Source organism: Mesoplodon densirostris, chromosome 2 (assembly GCF_025265405.1).
Source record: "Mesoplodon densirostris isolate mMesDen1 chromosome 2, mMesDen1 primary haplotype, whole genome shotgun sequence".
Classification (NCBI taxonomy): domain Eukaryota; kingdom Metazoa; phylum Chordata; class Mammalia; order Artiodactyla; family Ziphiidae; genus Mesoplodon; species Mesoplodon densirostris.
In genome coordinates, this window is record NC_082662.1 from 77,313,949 (window position 1) to 77,330,980 (window position 17,032).

General features: G+C 38.9%; 1 protein-coding gene and 1 long non-coding RNA gene across 7 annotated transcripts in view; one reads left to right on the forward strand and one right to left on the reverse strand.

The window, feature by feature from the left end:
* LOC132484017 (uncharacterized) overlaps positions 1–17,032 on the forward strand; it is a 132,136-nt gene that overhangs the window by 39,707 nt on the left and 75,397 nt on the right. For all 4 annotated transcript variants that reach the window (XR_009531144.1, XR_009531142.1, XR_009531143.1 and 1 more), the window contains exons 2-3: positions 15,749–15,835; positions 16,481–16,554. This is a non-coding gene — a long non-coding RNA (uncharacterized LOC132484017). The remainder of the gene's footprint in view (positions 1–15,748; positions 15,836–16,480; positions 16,555–17,032) is intronic.
* Positions 8,553–17,032, reverse strand: part of COL24A1 (collagen type XXIV alpha 1 chain) — a 404,516-nt gene continuing 396,036 nt past the window's right edge. For all 3 annotated transcript variants that reach the window (XM_060090037.1, XM_060090036.1, XM_060090035.1), the window contains 3 exons: positions 15,080–15,189; positions 12,511–12,726; positions 8,553–9,254 (listed from right to left, as the gene is read on the reverse strand). In XM_060090037.1, coding sequence (XP_059946020.1) covers positions 9,108–9,254; positions 12,511–12,726; positions 15,080–15,189 — 473 coding nt within the window. In that variant the 3' untranslated portion in view covers positions 8,553–9,107. The remainder of the gene's footprint in view (positions 9,255–12,510; positions 12,727–15,079; positions 15,190–17,032) is intronic.

Below are 17,032 nucleotides of genomic sequence, written 5' to 3' on the forward strand. Positions count from 1 at the left end.
TCTCCCGTTGCAGAGCACAGGCTCCAGACGCACAGGCTTAGCAGCCATGGCTCACGGCCCCAGCCGCTCCGCGGCATGTGGGATCTTCCCAGACCGGGGCACGAACCCGTGTCCCCTGCATCGGCAGGCGGACTCTCAACCACTGCGCCACCAGGGAAGCCCAAGAATTCTCTCTTTAACTTTTGCCATTTTTCTTATAATATGTCTTGGTGTAGGTCTGTTTGGGTTTATCTTGTTTGGGACCCTCTATGCTTCTTGTATCTGGTTATCTGTTTCTTTCTTTAGGTTTAGCAAGTATTGAGACGTAATTTATTCAAATACATTTTCAGTCCCCTTTTCTCTTTCTTCTTCTTCTGGAATCCCTCTTACGTGTGTACTGGCACACTTTATATTATCCCATAGGTGTCTTATGTTGCTTTCATTTTTTTTTCATTTGGCTTTCTGTGTACTGTTCTGATCCGGTGACTTCCATTATTCTATCTTTCTGATCACTTATTCTTTTGCATTTTTTATTCTGTTATTCACTGTTGTTAGCTTGGCTTTCATCTTGGCAGATGAGTTGTATAAGTTTTCTTGTCTCCTCCTTATAGTTTCTAGTTACTTTTTACAGTAATCTGCATTTTTGTCAATAGCCTTTCTTAATTTCTTCAGTATTTTCATTACATCCTTTTTGAACTCTGTGTCTGTTTGAATGAAGAGGTCTGTTTCATTGTTTGTTCCTTCAGGGGAATTCTCTAAGTCTTTTAACTGGGAATGATTCCTCTGCTTCTTCATTTTACTTACATTTCTTTTCCTCTGTGAGTTTAGGAGAAACAATTATCTACTGTAGTCTTGGAAGGCTGTGTATATGTGGAGGTGTCCCTGCATAGCTTGTATGGGTTTAATATTTTTGGCTGCTTTTATTATGGATGCTTGCTGCCTCTTTCTTCACTGTGTGCTGGCTGTTATCCCCTTGATAACGGCCAGGGACCTTTGCCAATGGGGCCAGGGACCCATGCCAATGGGGGCACCGATTGGCACCTGCTCTTGGGTCTCTCGGTGGCGGCAGTGGGTAGTGCGAGCTCCCAGGGCCCGTGCTCGGCAGGGGCAGCAATTGGCACCTGTTTGTGTGTCTTTCAGCAGAAGCCCGTGGGTGCTCCCAGGATGGTGGGAGCAGCGAATGGTGCCTGCTCCTGGTTCTCTCAGAAGCGGCAGTGGCCTGCTTCTGTCTCTGGAGCCTGCGATGGCAGTGTCAGCTCATGCCCACCCCCAGAGCTCACATTGGTGTTGGTAGTGTCCTTTTGCCTGAGAGCACACACAGGGAAAGAACCTCCTATGGCGGTCCTGCCCCCTCCTCCTGTGCCCCCCCAAAATGGCGCCTTGCCTCTCTGTTTGGCTTAGGCTTCTTCCGCATACACCCCCAGTTGCCACAGTCTAGCCCCTTCAGGCTGTCTCCACGCAGCCAACCCCAGTCCTCTCCCGTGGTCTGACCTCTGAAGCCCAAGCTTTAGTATCCAGCCCCCACCCACACCAGTGGACAAGCATCTCAGGCTGGGGAGTGCAGGGCGTTGGTACCAGTCATCTGTGCAGGTCACTCTCTGTTTTGTCTTCTACAGACCGGTTGCTGCATTCTCCTCCAAGGCTCTGAAGCTCCCCCTCTGTCCAGGCTCATCTCCCTGCCAGTGAGGGGACCTCCCAGGGTGCAGGAACCTTTCCTCTTTCATAGCTCCCTTCCTAGGGTACAAGTCCTGTCTTGATTCCTTTCTCTTTTTTTTGCTTTGCTTTTGTCCTTCCCAGTTACATGGAGATTTCTTTGCCCTTTTAGAAGTCTGAGGTTTTCTGCCAGTGTTCAGTAGTTGTTCTTTGTGAATTGTTCCACATGTTGATGTATTTTTGATGTATTTGCGGGAGGAGGGCCCATGCCCTACTTTTTCACCATCTGGATTGCTGTCCTGTAATGTTTGCCATTTAAATTATGGTATGTCTTGATGTAGGTCTGTTTGGGTTTATCTTGTTTGGGACCCTCTGTGCTTCCTGTACCTGGATATCTGTTTCTTTCTTTAGATTTGGGAAGTTTTAGCCATAATTTCTTCAAATATATCTTCAGTCCCTTTTTCTCTTTCTTCTACTTCTAGGATCCCTATTATGTGTTGACTGGCATGCTTTATATTATCCCATAGGTCTCATATTGCTTTCATTTTTTTTTCATTTGGGTTTCTTTCTGCTGTTCTAATTGGGTGATTTCCATTGTTCTATCTTCCCCATCACTTATTTGTTCTGCATTACTCATTCTGCTATTCATTGCCTTTAGTTTAGTTTTCATCTCTGCAAATGAATTTTATAATTTTTCTTGGCTCCACCTTACAGCTTCTAGTTACTTTTTACAGTAATCTGCATTTCTGTTGATGGCCTTTCTTAATTCCTTCAGTATTTTCATTATCTCCTTTCTGAACTCTGCGTCTGTTAGACTGAAGAGGTCTGTTTCATTGTTCTTTCAGGGGAATTCTCTTGATCTTTTAATTGGGAGTGGCTCATCTGCTTCTTAGAAATATATAAATATTTATATTTCTCTTGCACTATGAGTTTAGGAGAAACACTTACCTACTGTGGTCTTGGAGGGCTATTTTATGTGGCAGCGTCCCTGCGTAGCCTGTGTGGGTTTACTATTTCTTTGTGTGTGAGGACTGTTTATCGTATGGATGCTGCTGCCTCTTTCCTCAGTGTATGCTGGTCGTTATCCCCTGGATAAGAGGTGTGACTGGTGTTGTGATGACTAGAGCCTGCACTGGATATTGAGCAGGACCTCCTCTTGGCTCTGTGGTTGTCACTGCCCCTAGTTGTTGGAGTAGAAGCCCCCAGATACATTTCTGAGCTGTGTTTCTGATCTGCAGTGTGAGGTAGGTGGGATTAGAGTACTCCCACTAAGAGAGGAGCTGCTGAGTATTCCTCCGCCAGAGCTGTTCACCAGTGAATATCCTCTGCTGTGTCACCTTTCACCTGTTCTGTGGGCTCACAGAGGACACTGTTGTTGGACTGCCATTGGCCCTGCCTCAACTGTGGAAATTCTGGCAATCAGCCCTGGTGTCTTTCAGGCATTGTTTTCACAAGGCCACCAGCACAGGTCCACTGAAGTCAGGTCCCAGGACTGCAGTAGTTGTGCAACTGGACCTGCTTTGGGAGCTATGGAGGCAGCTGAGACCCTGGCCTGGCCCAGCCCCCGTGTGCACATGCCCACAAAGCCCACAGCTGCGAAGGCCAGACCTGTCCCAGCTGCGGGAGCACCCACTGTCTTCAGGTGTCCCACAGGTGCTGAATTTACAAAGCTGGTGGCAGAGGTGTAAATCCATGGCTCATGCAGCCACAGGAAGAGATTTCAGCCTTTCATCCTAAGTTGCATGGCTCAGCTCTAGTTTCAGCTTCACGTCTGCATGTGGGCAACCTGCAGGTGTCTGCTCCCAGGGCCTGCTGAGGCAGCGAGGCAGTGCGTGGCGTGGGAGCCGGCTGAGGCGGTGGATGGGGTGCACTACCTTGGAACCCACGGAGGCGGGAGCCAGCTCATAGAGAAGGAGCCTCTAATGGCAGCCCCGCCCCTCCCTTTGCAGGCCACTTAACAATGGCACTTCGCTTCTGTGGCAGGCCTGTGTTTCTTACGTGAACACTCCCAGTTGCGGCTGTACCACACTCCAGACCCTTCAGGCTGTCTCTGCGCAGCCAGCATCCACCCTCTGCCCGTGTCTATCCTCTAAATCCCGAGTTCCAGCACCCGCCCCCGCCCATACTAGCAGATGCGCATCTCAGACTGGGGCCTTCAGGGCAGTGGCACAGACTTGTCTGTGTAGGTCTGTAGGTCTCTCTCTCTTCTGTCTGCCACAAACTGGTTGTTGTGGCCTCCTCTGAGCCTCTGAAGTTTCTTTTCTGTCGCGGCTGATCTCCCCGCTGGTGAGGGGCTTCCCAGGGTGTGGGAATCTCTTCTCTCCTTTCAGCTCCCTCCCAGGGGCACAGGTCCCATCTTGCTTCCTCTTTTTTTTTTTTTTTTTTTTTTCCTTTTGTCCTTCCCAGTTACCTGGAGCTCTTTCTTGTCCTTTCAGGTGTTTGAGGTCTTCTGCTAGTGTTCACTAGGTGTTCTTTGAGAATTGTTACCTTTGTAGATGTATTTTTGATGTATTTGTGGGAGGAGGTGAGTTCCCCGTCCTACTACTCCGCCATCTTGAGCCCCTAAAGTTTTTTCTTTTCTAATGGTTGAGGGAGATCTTTATCCCTTAATGAAGAATGGCTTTTTCGTGAAACTGGATTTCCAGTTTTTGCTTCAAGAAGTGAGAAGTTTTCTTGATTCCAGCTCTAAATTTGTCCTGAACTAGATACCCAGTAAAATCAAATTATTTTTAGTGGATTGTCAGTGAGATTATTTTTTGTACTTGTGTGCAGTCCTAAAATTTCCCTGCTAGGTACAGCCAAGATGATAGTTCAGACTCCCTGCCAGTTGCTCTTCTCTACAGAGGTGCCATTTCTCTAATTTGACTTTGAATTATACCAGGACTCTGAATCCAAAGCACACAGATTGCATAATTGTGTACCTAGGCTTAGGTGACAGTGACTTCATCATACTTACCATAGCCAATTACTGTGTAGGTCATAGTGAAAAGTTATGCTTTAATAGGACAGAGCACTATACATTGAAGGCTTAGCTTACACTTATTTTTGAAACTGCTAGTCTTGTGTGAGAGGGCCAAACTCATACATTTTGGTTAGAAAGTGAGGTTTGCCAGAATGCCAGCTTCCAAACGTGTTCCTACTGCTCAAATCATTTCTTTGCCATTAGCGGCATTCACTCTCTTTGCTTATTGCAGAGTTACCAAATGAGAAAACCACCTTTTTGCTTCCTACAGAAAGAACTACATTTCTGTTTCATTCCAGGTAAGATAGTGTGATGGTTCATTTTATGTGTCAGTTTGACTGGACACAGGGTGACCAGGTTAAAATTTTTTTCTGGGTGTGTCTGACAGGGTGTTTCTGGGTGGGAGTAGGATTTCAACCAGTAGACTCGGTAAAGTAAAATGCTGCCTCCATGTGTGTGGGCATCACCCAGTCCGTGGATGGCCTGAGTAGAAATGGCAAAGGAAGGAGGAATTTGCCCCTCTTTGCTTTCTGTCTGCATGCTTGAGTTGGGATATCTCATCCTCTCTAGCCCCCAGACTGGGTTTTAAACTATTGGTTCTCAGCCCTTCAGACTTAAATGAATTACCCCACTGGCTTTCCTGGGTTTCTAGCTTGCAGGTTGTGGGACATCTCAGCTTCCAGAATCATGTGAGCCAACTCATCATAATAAATCTCCATATAATATATATAATTAATATATTATTAATATATTAACTTTAATATAATTTTAATTACAATTTAACATATTAATATTAAATACAGTATATATTTAAAACATATATTTATAAGTTTTATTATGTAATGTTATATGTATATTATTATATATATTAAATCTATATCTTTATATCTGTCTAGTCATCTCTCATCAATTTATTTGTTATCTTTCATTTGTCTATTTCTCCTACTGTTTCTATTTCTCTGGAGAACCCTAACAAGTATAGATTTTTACTTTATTGTCCCCATTTTACAGTGAAGAAACTGGGGCAATGAAGAATATATAATACACGCAGAGTCACATAGCTTACCCTCAGAGTACTCTTAAAACACCAGACTATACTGCGTATAAATAAGTTGATTAAAATTTGCTTTAAATTTAATATTTCAGGAACAAAACAAACACAAAGTAAGGAATTTGTTTTATATATATTTCCTAAATGATACCTAGGAAAATCATTTATGTCGCTGATATAAGTTTTTTTTGGGGGGGAGGGTAAACAGAAGGTATAGCATATAAACTGAAACGAGTATAAACTATGGGTTCTTTCATTTAGAATCAGTCTTGGCTCCTTTTAAAAAACATTTGTGTTTCTCAAGCAGGAAATCAGACATCTTTGCCATAGCCCCATTTTAAAAATTGTGGTAAAGTACACAACATAAAATTGGTCATTTTAATCATTTTAAGTGTACAATTCAGTTGCATTAAGCGTATTCATATTGATGTGCAACCATCATTACCACCCATCTCCAGAACTTTGTAATCATTCCAAACAGAAACTCTACATTCATTAAAAAACAATTCCTCATTCCTACCCCACTCAGCCTCTGGTGACCTCTATTGTATTTTCTGTTTATGAATTTGTCTGTTCTTGGTACTTCCTATAAGTGGAATCATACAGTATTTTTCCCTTTTGGTCTGGCTTATTTCACATAGCATAATGTTTTCAAGGTACATCAGTGTTGGAGCATATATCAGAATTTCATTCCTTTTTAAGGCTGAATGATAGTCCACTGTATGTACCTACCATATTTTATCATTTCATCTGTTGATGCACATTGGGGTTGTTTCTACCTTTTGGCTCTTCTGAATAATACGTCTGTGAACACTGGTGTACAAATATCTGTTTGAGTCCCTTTTTTCAATTCTTTTGGGTATATATGTGAAGTAGAATTACTGGGTCATATATGGTAATTCTATCTTTAACTTTTGAGGAACTGCCAAACTATTTTCCACAGTGGCTATACCATAATACATTCCCACCAGCAATGTATAAGGGTTCCAATTTCTCCATATCTTCACCAGCACTTGTTATTTTCCTCTTTTGGGGGGATGGTAATAGCCATCTTAATGGGTAAAAAGTGGTATCTAACTATGGTTTTGATTTGTACCTAATGACTAGTGATGTTGAGCATCTTTTCATTTGTTGGCCATTGTATATCTTCTTCAGAGAAATGTCTGTTAAGTCTTTTGCACATTTTTATTTATGTATTTATTATTTTGGCTGCACTGGGTCTTAGTTGTGGCACACGGGATCTTCGTTGCAGCATGCAGACTCTTAGTTGTGTCATGCATGTGGGATCTAGTTCCCCGATCAGGGATCGAACCCAGGCCCCCTGCATTGGGAGCACGGAGTCTTACCCACAGGCCCACCAGGGAAGTCCCTTGCCCATTTTTAAATTGGGTTGCTTGGGGCTTTTTGTTTGTTTGTTTTTTGTGTGGGGTTTTAAGAGTTTTTCATATATTTTGGATATTAATCCCTTATCGAACATAAAATATGCAAATATTTTCTCCCATTCAGTGGGATGTCTTTTCACTCTCTTGATAGTGTCCTTTGATGCACAGAAGTTTTAAGTTTTGCTGTAGTCCAATTTATTGTTTTCATTTGTTGAATGTCCTTTTGGTGTCAGCTCCAAGAAATCATTGCCAAATCTAATGTCATGAAGCCTTTCACCTAAGTTTTAAGAGTTTTATAGTTTTAGCTCTTACATTTAGGACTTTGATCCATTTTAAGTTATTTTTTAAAATTTTGATATTATTCCAAATGTGGCTTACAGTAATAGTTTTCATCATTTTGAGTCAATTTTTGTATATGATGTAAGATAAGGGTCCAACTTCATTCTTTTGCATGTGGATATCCAGTTGTTTCCCCAGAACTATTTGTTGAAAAAACTGTCCTTGTTCCACTGAATGGTCTTGGCACCCTTGTTGGAAATCAGTTGACCATATATGAGAGAGTTTATTTCTGTGCCATGACCTCATTTTGTACCAGTAGGATATAGGCCCTATAATCCTTTTATAGGTATGCAATAGATACTTTCTGGTAATGAAATATATATAGTACAGAAGGTCTATGCCAGAAGGGCTATTATATATAATAAAAGGATACGGTAAAAAAAGGAGAAAAACAAATACCACCAAAAAAGATTTTAAAGCACATTTTTATAATAGATAGGCAAGTGTGGTTTGCTGTGGCTAATAGTATGTTTATAATGGATGTACATGCTTTTCTATGTACCAAAAGGTATAATATTTTTCTTTTAATACTTAACTAACACTTCTCTGACAACAAGGAAAGTCTGGACTTACTGAGACTATTTTAAATAGCAAAGGCCTGTTTTTGTTTTCCTGAATGTTACTTTAAAGACTGGTAAATTGAATTGTTTTAGGTCCCAACACATTAAATTTAAGAACAGTGAAAGAAAATCAATGAATAATTACAAAAACATGTAATTTCTATGAAGCAGAAATAAAACGTTTTTATAATTTAAAACATCAGCAATTTCAAAATATTTGCTGAATTAATTAGAACTTTACAAAATATATATACACAAAATATCATCCCAGATGATCATGGATTTTTAAAAATAGTATATCACAACCCCTAAACTCTAACCCAAACCTACTACTGGATGTAGCTGGCCTACAATTTTTTACAGCAATTTAAAAAATAAAACAGTTAAAAAACCCCTCCCAATTCTCTTGTGCTTAAGCACAGGTTACAATGTGCTTGCTTTGATTCTAATATCCACAAAGAGAATTTTAAAATAAAACAAGGACTTCACATAAATAATGTTTTACTTGTTATTAAGTATGTGACCAAACAAATTAAAATAAGTACTAACAACCAAAACATATCTTGATGTAACCAGTACATACACTCTTAAAGAATGACAAAGACGAATAAAGAAATAGTCTACGAAAGCCACAAGCACCTTGTTTTAGAAAGAGCACCAAGCAACACAAAAAGGCAACATGTAAGAGGTAGTGTATCACCGGCTAAGATGTATATGCCCACTGGGGACCTGAATACAGCTTAGTATTTGGGAAAATAAGATATATCAGACTGTGGCTTGCAATTTTTAGACAGAAGCATTGCACATCTGGGAACATTAGCCAGTATTGCTCCATAGTGCTTTGCGTCTCCAGCTGTCTAATGGGTACTTTGCTCTCAGACAGTCAAAAAATATAGAATATCCTGAAGAATTCCATGTTTATAAATGTTCAGTTCTAGGGAATTCTCTAAGAAAGCTCAGATCAATATAATTTTTAAAAGAATTAAATACTTATAGTCCTTTAAAAAATGCCTCGTCTCCTTCTTAGGAGGAAGTCTTTTCTTCCTGAGATTCTTTAAGATTTAGCCAATGCTTTATTCCATGCATTTCATAATATCCAATAGTACCTTTCTGTCTATATTTTTCCCTCTGCAGCAAAATTACCTGGCCAACAGCATGAATTCTGAACTAATTCAGAGACTTTAGAGAAAGCATACAGAACTGCTTTCAATGTAGTACTTCCGTTCAGTTTTGAGATGAGGAAGTTTTTGTACTTCAATTACTGGAAGTTGATTAGGGTCCTGGGTGTGAAAAAGGAATTTTGCTTTATGCCAGCTGCCATCTTGAATCTGTAAAATAAGAATGAAATGCTTTAATCTGTAATTGTTTCATTAGCAGCAGACAGTGTCCTTCATAGACAATGTAGACTTATTTTAAGGATTAGAAATAATGAACAGAAAGTGCCTAGAACAATGCCTGGCACAGAGTAAATGCTCAAAAAACGGTAACAATTACTATGAATAATTGAAAATATGTGCTTATTCCTTTCTCTAAATGGCATTGTGTGTTCTGATTTTTCTTTTGAGGGTTTCTGCTTCTGTTGTCTGTGGATCATTGGCCCAGATATGAATTTAAAAACTGCACTATTCCTAATATGAGTAATACCCATCTGTTTTGTGTTCCTTTATTTGGGACTGATGCTTCAGGATGGGCATTTTTCTTGGATGAAAGAGAATGAGCTAGCTCAACCTCTCTGTACTTTAGGCAGGAAATAAGCAGAATCACTTCAGTAGAAGTAAATTATAATTACGTTGAATCATCTTTTAGGTTTCTTTTTTTCCATTCTGTGATTACTGTTTATATAGTTTCTTTCATTCCTCTCTTTCTTTCCTTCTAGGCCTTTCTGTTTCTCTTTATTACTGTATGCTCTTTTGTTTCTGGTAAATTCTATTAGGGATCAAAAACTATTATACGATTAAGATTCAAGAAGACAAAATAGAGAAACACAGCTGACTAGTTTTGTGAAGCTTTCTTCTTTTTTTTTTTTAAATTTATTTTTGGCTGTGTTGGGTCTTCGTTTCTGTGCGAGGGCTTTCTCTAGTTGTGGCAAGTGGGGGCCACTCTTCATCGCGGTGTGCGGGCCTCTCACTATCGTGGCCTCTCTTGTTGCGGAGCACAGGCTCCAGACACGCAGGCTCAGTAGTTGTGGCTCACTGGCCTAGTTGCTCCACCGCACGTGGGATCCTCCCAGACCAGGGCTCGAACCTGTGTCCCCCGCATTAGCAGGCAGACTCTCAACCACTGTGCCACCAGGGAAGCCCTGTGAAACTTTTTATACAGGAGTTTATATTTTACTCATTCACAGAATTATCATGGTATAAATTTTAAAGTTTGAAGGAGCTTTAGAAATTATCTAAACTATAAATTCAATTTTATGTTAAGGCAGTTGAAGCTCACAGAAGATAAATTACCAAAGTCATAAGCTTGGTGTAGTAACTAGAATAGAGTTCCCTGTGTAAGACACTGTCAGATTAACTTCATTCAATCTCAAACAATATGTGTTGAGCACTAAGTACATTTGGCACAGTTGAATAAGATGTAATCTTCCATTTCCTCACAGTGCTTGGAAAATATAAAGATGAATAAATTAGTTCTGGCTTCTGAATTCTAGCAACTTATAAATTTAGTTGGGGAGAGGAGAAACAAACAGCCATAATATAAGACTGTATATGATAAATGCAACATAAATAATGTAGACAATGAGGGCCAAGTCCCTCATTTCCAACTGGAAGTGTCAGGGAAAGCTTTGTGAATTCAGAATTTAAGATGGGCCTTAAAGTTTGCCTACAATTTCCACTTGGTTAGAGGGGTAGAGAATGGCACTTCAGAGAAAGGGAATGACCTGGATAGAAAAAAACAAAACAGTTGGAAAAGTAGAATGTGGTTGTGAAAATAAGCCTAGCGTGGGGTTTAAGTGCACAGGTTTTGACTTGGAACAGATTTTGATAGAAACCCAAGTACAGCTATTCTCTTCACATATAAAATGTGAAAAATAAAAACCTACCTCACAGTATTATGTGGATTAAATGAGTATTCACTTAAAAGTCCCTAGCAGTGTAGCATGGCATTGACTTTGGAACTGTACACACCTGGGGTTGATTTCTTGCTCCTCTGCTAATTAGCTGTATGACCTTGAACAAGTTACTTAACCTCTGTGCCTTCACTTTCTTACCTATAAAATGATACTAATAGGAACTTCTTCACAAAGCTGTTATAATTAAATAATGTATGCAGTACATGGTACCTGTCATCTAATAAGTCTCCAATAATTAGTAGTAGGAATTGTTGTTTTTGTTATTATTATTATTATTAATAGATCAGGTGGACCACACTTTAGGGTACACTGTCAGTGAAAGGTACAAAGGTACCCACACTTTAGGGTACACTGTCAGTGAAATAAAGGTAGGTTTGGGGCCTGACTATTCTAACTGCTGAATAAAGAGCTGATAAGTTTTGATTGTGTCTCAGAAATAGTAGTGAGCCACTGAAAGTTTTGGGACAAAATTGTGAAAGTTAAATTAATTTGTTGGTAATATTCATCTCTTCACCTATAGAGAGTGAGCTGTATACTTCTGTTTGCTCATGATTTTTCAAATACCCAAGAGCTGTTTATCTGAAAATGAAATGTGAAAAAGTAAAGCACCCTAGAAATGGTAAGAGATCTTAAATCATGGGCTTCATAGTACATCAGAACCGGAAACCAAGCTACTTAAAGAAATTAGGATGTATGTAAAGTGGACAACCCTATACTGTATAACAGGAGTCAGCAAACTCTTCTGTAAAGGGTTAGATAATAAATGTTTTAGGTTTTGTGGGCCATACAGTCTCTGTCGCACTTGCTCAACTCTGCCATTGCAGTGTGATAACAACCCTAGATAATAAACAAACGAATGAGTGTGGCTGTGTTCCAGTAGCATATATGTACAAAGACGAGTGCTGGGCTAGATTTGGTCTGCGGATTATAGTTTGCAACACCTACTCTACAACGTAATGTTTTAAAATTATAGACTCTTCACTGTTATTTAATTTTAATAGGAAAAATGGGCTATGAATCAAATACAGATTTGTAGGGTCAGTCAATCTGCCATTATGCCCATTATTTGGTATCAGGTATAGGGACTGACAAAATGAAATAAAGCTGACTTGCCTCTGTAACCTGCCTTCCATGAAGTAATGAGATGCAGAATCACAGTGATAAAAATATAGGAAGGAAATCATTTGTCTATATGCCCTATCTGCCATCTGTCTATCCATCCATCCATCCATCTATGATATAATTATTTCATATGGGGAATAAAAATTAAATTTATATAATAACACCTGTTCAACTTCACAGATGAACAACGGGTGTGACAATAGTTGATGTGATATAAGCAAATAATTGATTCTGAAGAATGTACAGTTATTACACATCAGGCACATTAAAACTTACTACCCTTCTGTATCTGCGGTTTGCAATTCAAGTCTTACTCATATTAATTTTATATAATTTTATCAATTTTACGTTAGTTATATTGAACAATTCTAAAAGTGCCATTCCCTTACCTTGCAGTCATCTGAAAGCACTTTAGGTTCAAGTAGAGTGTTTTCTTCGAAAATCTGGCTATTCCATCCCTTGAAACCAATAGTCAATCCTGAGCCACTTGTCTGAGCACTTGTCCACACTGGAGTGTTTAGACAATGAATGGTGATGATATGGGTGGCTTGTGAGCTCAGTAAATGAAGGAAGTTCATCTGGACTTTTCCAACTCCAAACTCCAACTAATGTCATTGAAACAATGTGCAAGTTATAAGATATGGCAATTGAAAGACTTATAGTTTGGGGAAACCTGAAGAAAGTCCTTGACAGGCCAGGGGTGGGGCAGGGGGGAATCCCTGATTTATAGCCTTTTCTGATTTCCACCCCAATGGTGGGAGTTGTAAATACTCCCACCATGGCTGGTTTTAGGCTATCAAGGTAGTGTCATTAAACATGGAGTTCGCAAGAGACATTAGTAATAGGCTCTCCTGAGCAGTATGAGCTGGCTTTAGCATACTACTAGGCTACTAGATATGAACAAAAAAAAAAAAAGGAGATACTTTGCGTAATGTTATTTAAGATGCATTAATAATTTGTTGTTGATTATTGCTTAAAATTTTTTCATAAAAATCTGAAATTCTGTCTATACTTTCATTTGAAGATTTATTTTTGAGTTTCCAAAGATAAGTTCAAAGTTGTAATACTAAATTGATTAATTTTAACTATGAGAGCCTTTACAGACAAAGACAGAATCTTAGTCTTTGTGTTGCCAGCCCCTAATGCAGTTCCAGTCATACAGTGAGTCATCAGTAAATGTTTATTGCATGAATGAATGAACGTGTGAACAAGTATTTACTAATAAAGTGAACGATATAGGGCAACACTGGAGCAAGGAAGTATGACTGCACATTTTCTAGGCTTGAACAAGGAAACAGATTTTTCTATAGCTTTAGACATCATCATCATCATCATTATTATTTTAGCATTATTCAAGCATGGGGATGGTCATAACATAAATGAATAGAAGTAGTTCCTACTGAGGAATTTATGTTAATCTCCAAACACAAAATCAGAGAAATATCAGTTATGAGGTAACAGAGAAGGAAAAAAATAAAATGACAACAAGAAAGCAAAACTTCAGGGAAAGAGAGGAAAGGCAAAGGAAGAGTATAAGGATGAAAACATGGAAGGATCATCATGAGGAATATTAGAGCTGAAGTAATTCAAATTCCTTCATTTTGCAGATGAGAACCACAAACCTGTGAAGTATGTAGCCTTTCTGAGCTTTAGTTTCTTTGTTGGTAAAGCTGGGTATAACCCCGACATGACAGGGTTGTTATGAGGATTTGAAGTGCCCACTGTCATTTAGCTAGCGCAGCACCTGGCACAGAGTGGGCTCTCTGGTGGCTCACAGCATCATTCCCCAGGTTTGTAGAGGAAAAGAAATTAGAATCCAGGTTCCCAATTCCAAGTCTACTGTTCTTTCCACTACCTGCGCAGTCTTTCTCAGGTTGAGTTTATGGATAGGAGAGATGGGAGAATTGATTCAGCCAAGGAAAGAACTGGAGTGCAGCTCCTTCACTTGATCCTGTCTTCTTTGCACACCAGTCTCCCCTTTTCTTCCATGATAATCCAAATAAAAATCCTGGGCTAAACCCAGGGGAGAGGATGATCGTGCATAGTTTGGAAGCAGGACGATCATGCTGCTCCTCATTAGTTACACAGATTCCATAGGAGCATAAGAATCCTTTCCTCCGCTGCTTTGGGTAACAGTGGTGAATGGCTATTGAGATGAGCTGGTGAAACACCCTAGTTAATGAAGGGGAGCGTTTTAGAAGGAGAGGGCAGTCTAATGATAAGCAGCTGGAGGGACTGACACACTGCATATTTTAGCTGCTGCCTTTCTGTGGTGGACAAAACACACAATAGTCCGTGTATCAGTTCTTTGTCAATGAGAAAAGTTCTTGGGAAGGCCAAGGTAGATTAACCAGAAAAAGAAAGAAATGCAGTTTTAGTTTCTTCAATATATGTTGTAGGTAGAACTAAGCTTTAGGGTTTAGAAATGCTTGTTATAATATCCACTGTTACGTACCAAGCTAACTTTCATTCATTCTAAACATTTGGTTTATAGAATTATACTTGTAAGAAGTTTTAAATAATATCCAGTGGATGTTTAGGAGAGGTTATTTTTGTGCCCAGTCACCAAAAATAGCAAGCTTTGTGGTGAAATTCCTCTTTTAATCATGATGATGTCTTTTTCAGTAAAACTTAAGGTAACTGATTACTGAGTACAAACACTGCAGCTGTTTGGGAATTTTCTAATGAATGCATGTGCATAAAAACATATGTTTTACATTTTTAAAAGGAATTTAAAAAGCATAGTCAGTAGAGTAAGCCAAGCAAAGCCAGTCATAAAAATACATAATCAAAATGTCAAGATTTAACAGGATTATTTTTTAAAAATAAAAAATTTCTTCCTCATATATGGTAGAGAATATCTTGCTTCCATTCATAAAATTCATAATTATTTAAAATGAAAGAATTTTAAAAATCACTGTTTACTGATAGTGGGCAAGTACTAAATTCAAAACATACCTTTGTCACAGAGACAGGAGATAAACATGTCTGACCACCAGCACTGAAATTGCAGAAAACCTCAATGGCATCTGAAGGGCATCCAAGATTTGGATCAATCCAGTATTTTCCTATTAATTTATTGTAAAACATAAAGATATTTAAATGCCATGCTAAAATATATTTGAACTATCCTTACAAATTATCATGATACTTTCAATATGTTTTTCATGCTTTTTCCTTTTAAAAAACTTAGAAGATTATAAAGATATTTACATTTAGTCAAAGAATGAAAGCTGCAAGCATTATGTAAAATCAATACTGAAAATACTGTATTTTTCACATACCTATCAATTTAAGGGCATTTTATAATTTTAATAAAAAACAACCAAATGGCTGAATCTGTTGCTTCATTCTATAGATAAGTGCAGCAACTTTAAGTGAATTGTCTAAAGTTACATAGTTAATAGAAAAGTTGAAATTAATATAGGATATGTGTGTATTTTTGTTCTGTGTCATTACAGAGCTTAAAAATGAATGTATATATTTAAAAAACAGAAACAACTTCTTCAGTCTCCCCGAGGAAAAACATATCTTTATGTATAATATTGATAATTAAAAGAAATAAACATTTTTGTTTCCAGAAGAAAAATGTGCAATTAAATGGTTATTTTTGTGCTTTCTTTTCAGATCTGTAAGTGGAAAAAACTGAAATCTCTACAGCCAGTGTAAGCCTGCCAACCTTTGCCTCCATTGAGTGCCCAGGAGAATCAAATGGTGTGTAAAAGACTTCAAGACATATTCAGACTGAAAAGTACTGGGCTAGCGTCTTAATTCCGGAATAACAGGCTCAGAATACTGAAATAGCACCTTATTCTAAACTCAAAGGGCAGGAATTTTTGAATGAGATGGCCCTACCTTCTTGCATTAAAAAGGCAAGACAATCAACAGTATTTGTAAAATGTCATTTTCTATAATAGGTAGAAATCCTTGTTTGTTCCATTCCTATCCCACAGCAAAGATTCCTCCAGCTCATCCTGGGCTTCACCTGGTGTATCATTTTAGACTTCCACAACATCCTCAACTATTCTCCCCTTTACTATTCTACTAATTTTTCAAAGTGAAGACTTGTTGAATTGGTACTTCCAAGAGTAGGGGACTGTTATAGACAGTCCAGATAGCTGGACCCCATCCCCAGAGTTGCTGAATCATTAAATCTGGGATGGGGGTGGGGAATTTGCATCTAATTCTGGTCCACGGACTATATATGGAGAATCACTGATCTATTGAAATATGGAAGAAAGGGGTGAAAAAGATCCTAATACCACCTCCATCCTGTTTTTTCCCATTTCCTCAGAATGTTGAACATTTTGTAGTTTGTAGAAATTATAGCTGGGTTTTTTTTTTTTTTTAAAAAAACAGGCTCTGATCCAGGCTTACAGTCATATCTTGATTCATCATCTCCTCTCTTTCAAGAAATAGTTTCCTACTACTATGTGAGTGAATGTATTCTTTATAAAACATTTTCCTTCAAGCAAGTTCTCATTGTTACATGGGGTGGAATGCTTTGAATTCAGGCATTATGTTGTACAATGGTGAACTGGTAGGGGCTTCATTTTTATCAGGGTATGCTGAGCTACAGATAAAGCACTATACCATAATACATCTTTTATAGGCCTAAATGCTCTAACTCCAAATTGGCTCTCTCCTGAGAACACTGCTTCCCTTGCAGCTCTTTCAAGTTCTGCCACAGCCTCTACAGCATTGTGCCTGGGTGGGGAAGGGGTCTTTCTTGCTCCTCGCTGCCACTTTCAGACCATTCTCCCCACTTTCTCCCTAAAAACACTCCATGGTAAAATTGCTGTCATTGCACTATATCACCTGTTACCTCTTCCTGTTGCTGTCACCAAATTTATTTCTTTGATGATTCTAGCTTTTGGCTAGCTATCACTTTCAGAAAATCTATTTATAACC